The sequence below is a fragment of the Henckelia pumila genome, chromosome 1, assembly GCF_033568475.1.
Source record: "Henckelia pumila isolate YLH828 chromosome 1, ASM3356847v2, whole genome shotgun sequence".
Lineage (NCBI taxonomy): Eukaryota > Viridiplantae > Streptophyta > Magnoliopsida > Lamiales > Gesneriaceae > Henckelia > Henckelia pumila.
This window is the reverse complement of record NC_133120.1, coordinates 21,219,329-21,221,623: the sequence shown is the minus strand read 5'-3', so window position 1 is coordinate 21,221,623 and position 2,295 is coordinate 21,219,329. Positions and strand designations below refer to the sequence as shown.

The 2,295-nt window shown below is 37.5% G+C and overlaps 1 protein-coding gene across 1 annotated transcript; it reads left to right on the top strand.

The window, feature by feature from the left end:
- The first annotated feature begins 1,333 nt into the window (after positions 1 to 1,333).
- On the top strand, positions 1,334 to 1,825 carry LOC140860257 (uncharacterized). Its single transcript, XM_073263191.1, has one exon. The coding sequence runs from the start codon at positions 1,334 to 1,336 to the stop codon at positions 1,823 to 1,825; it is 492 nt and encodes a 163-aa protein (XP_073119292.1).
- Positions 1,826 to 2,295: the final 470 nt, after the last annotated feature.

The following is a 2,295-nucleotide window of genomic DNA, read 5'->3' as shown; positions in this document are numbered from 1 at the left end:
ATGCCTCAAGAAAATTGAAGGGACATGAACTTAACTATCCCACTCATGACTTGGAGTTGGGTGCGATAATTTTTGCACTAGCTAAGTGGCAGCATTATCTATACGGAGCAACTTTTGACATTTTTACCGACCATAAAAGCCTGAAATATTTATTTACTCAAAAAGACTTGAATATGAGGCAACGTCGATGGATGGAGTTTTTAGAAGATTATGATTGCTCAATTTTATACCAGCCCGGTAAGGCTAATGTTGTAGCAGATGCATTAAGCAGAAAGACCAGTTTGGCCCACTTAGAAGGAAGGGAAGCTAAAACTCCATACAATCCACGAAAGGGAATACATATTTGTTCTCATGGTCATCTGGCAGGTCAGAGACTTGAACCAGAACTCCATATAAGGATCAAGAGAGATCAAGACTTAGATCCTAATTTAAAAATACTCAAGGAAAAAGGTCAAGATTCTGATTTCAACACCAATTCACAGGGTATGTTATTATTTCGTAACCGAATCTGCGTACCTTTCTCAATGAAGAAGGAAATTCTGGAAGAAGCTCATAGATCTCGATTTTCTAATCATCCCGGTGGGGCCAAAATGTACAAGGACTTGAAGCAGTACTTTTGGTGGAGAGGCATGAAACAAGATGTTGCGAATTTTGTAAGTCAATGTGCTACTTGTCAAATGGTAAAAGCAGAACATCAAAGACCATCAGGTCTTTTGCAACCTCTACCTATTCCCGAGTGGAAATGGGATAAGATAACTATGGATTTTGTGATAGGATTACCCTTTTTAAAAGGGGGACTTGATAGTATCTGGGTGATCGTAGATCGTTTGACTAAATCAGCACACTTCATTCCTGTTAGTAGTAAGTATGGAGTAGAGAAACTCGCAGAACTGTACCAGAAAGAAATCATTCGATTGCATGGGATACCCTCAACAATTGTGTCTGACAGAGACCCAAAATTTACATCCAGACTGTGGAAAAAGCTTCAAGAATGTCTTGGGACAAAATTAAATTTCAGTACAGCTTCTCATCCTCAGACAGATGGACAATCCAAACGCACCATTCAAACCTTGGAAGATATGCTCCGAACCTGTGTTCTAGATTTTGGTAACAATTGGGGAAGAAGTTTACCACTCATAGAATTCGCTTACAATAACAGCTACCAGGCCACGATTCAAATGGCTCCTTAGGAGGCATTATATGGACGAAAATGTCGCTCACCTTTAAATTGGGACCTTGAAGAATGGCGTCACACCCAAGATGAGAAAACTCGTATCTTAAAGCCGGATATTATTCAAGAAGCAATTGATATTGTAAAGTTATCAAGCAAAGGATGCTAACAGCACAGAGCCGGCAAAAGAGCTATGCTGATAAAAGGAGAAAAGATTTGGAATTTGCAGTTGGAGACCAAGTTCTCCTCAAGATATCTCCTAGAAAAGGAATTCGAAGAGTTGTAAAAAAAGGAAAACTACAACCCAGATTCATAGGCCCCTTTGAAATCCAGGAAAGGATAGGATATGTAGCCTACCGACTACAACTTCCTGAATCACTCTCCAAGTTACATAATGTGTTCCATGTATCTCAGTTAAGAAAATTCTACACTGATTCTACACCCTTGTTGGATGCTACGCTTGTAGAACTGGAACAAGATTTGTCTTACGAAGAAAAACCTGTTCGAATACTTGATCAGAAAATAAAAGAACTTCGTAACAAACAAATCCAGTTGGTCAAAGTACTTTGGAGGAACCATAATTTTGAAGAGGCTACTTGGGAAAAAGAGGAAGAGATCAAAAAAATTTACCCCCAGTTGTTCTTGCAATCGTGATCGAATCAGGGGACCAGATTCTCTAAAGGAGGGAAGGTTGTGATGCCCCTTTTTTTTAGGATAATTAATTTGATATATATATATATATATATTTAAATAAATTTCTTTATAAATATATTATTATAATATATTTATGCTTATATATATATATATATATATATATATTACTTGTTAATAGGTTTTTTGGCCACCACTCCACCTCCCCTTTGCCCAACCGGTGATCGGAAAGTGTGTTCCATAGATAGGATATCATGTTTGGTTCTTTCCTATATATAGAGACCCTTCACATACCTCATTTGATGAGCTTTCCTTCAGATTTTCGTGATGATTAGTGTTCTAGTGTCAAGTTGAAGAGGTGTGAGAATATTGTACTTAAAGGTTGAAAAAAGAGGGGATTTACTCACTTATACCCAAGAACACGTTCCAAAATTCTCAAAAAAATTATACAAGATACTTAATATGCCCAGTAA

Bases quoted from the DNA above. Each gene is read 5' to 3' on its own strand.
- LOC140860257 (XM_073263191.1), top strand. From the start codon at position 1,334: ATGCTAACAGCACAGAGCCGGCAAAAGAGCTATGCTGATAAAAGGAGA.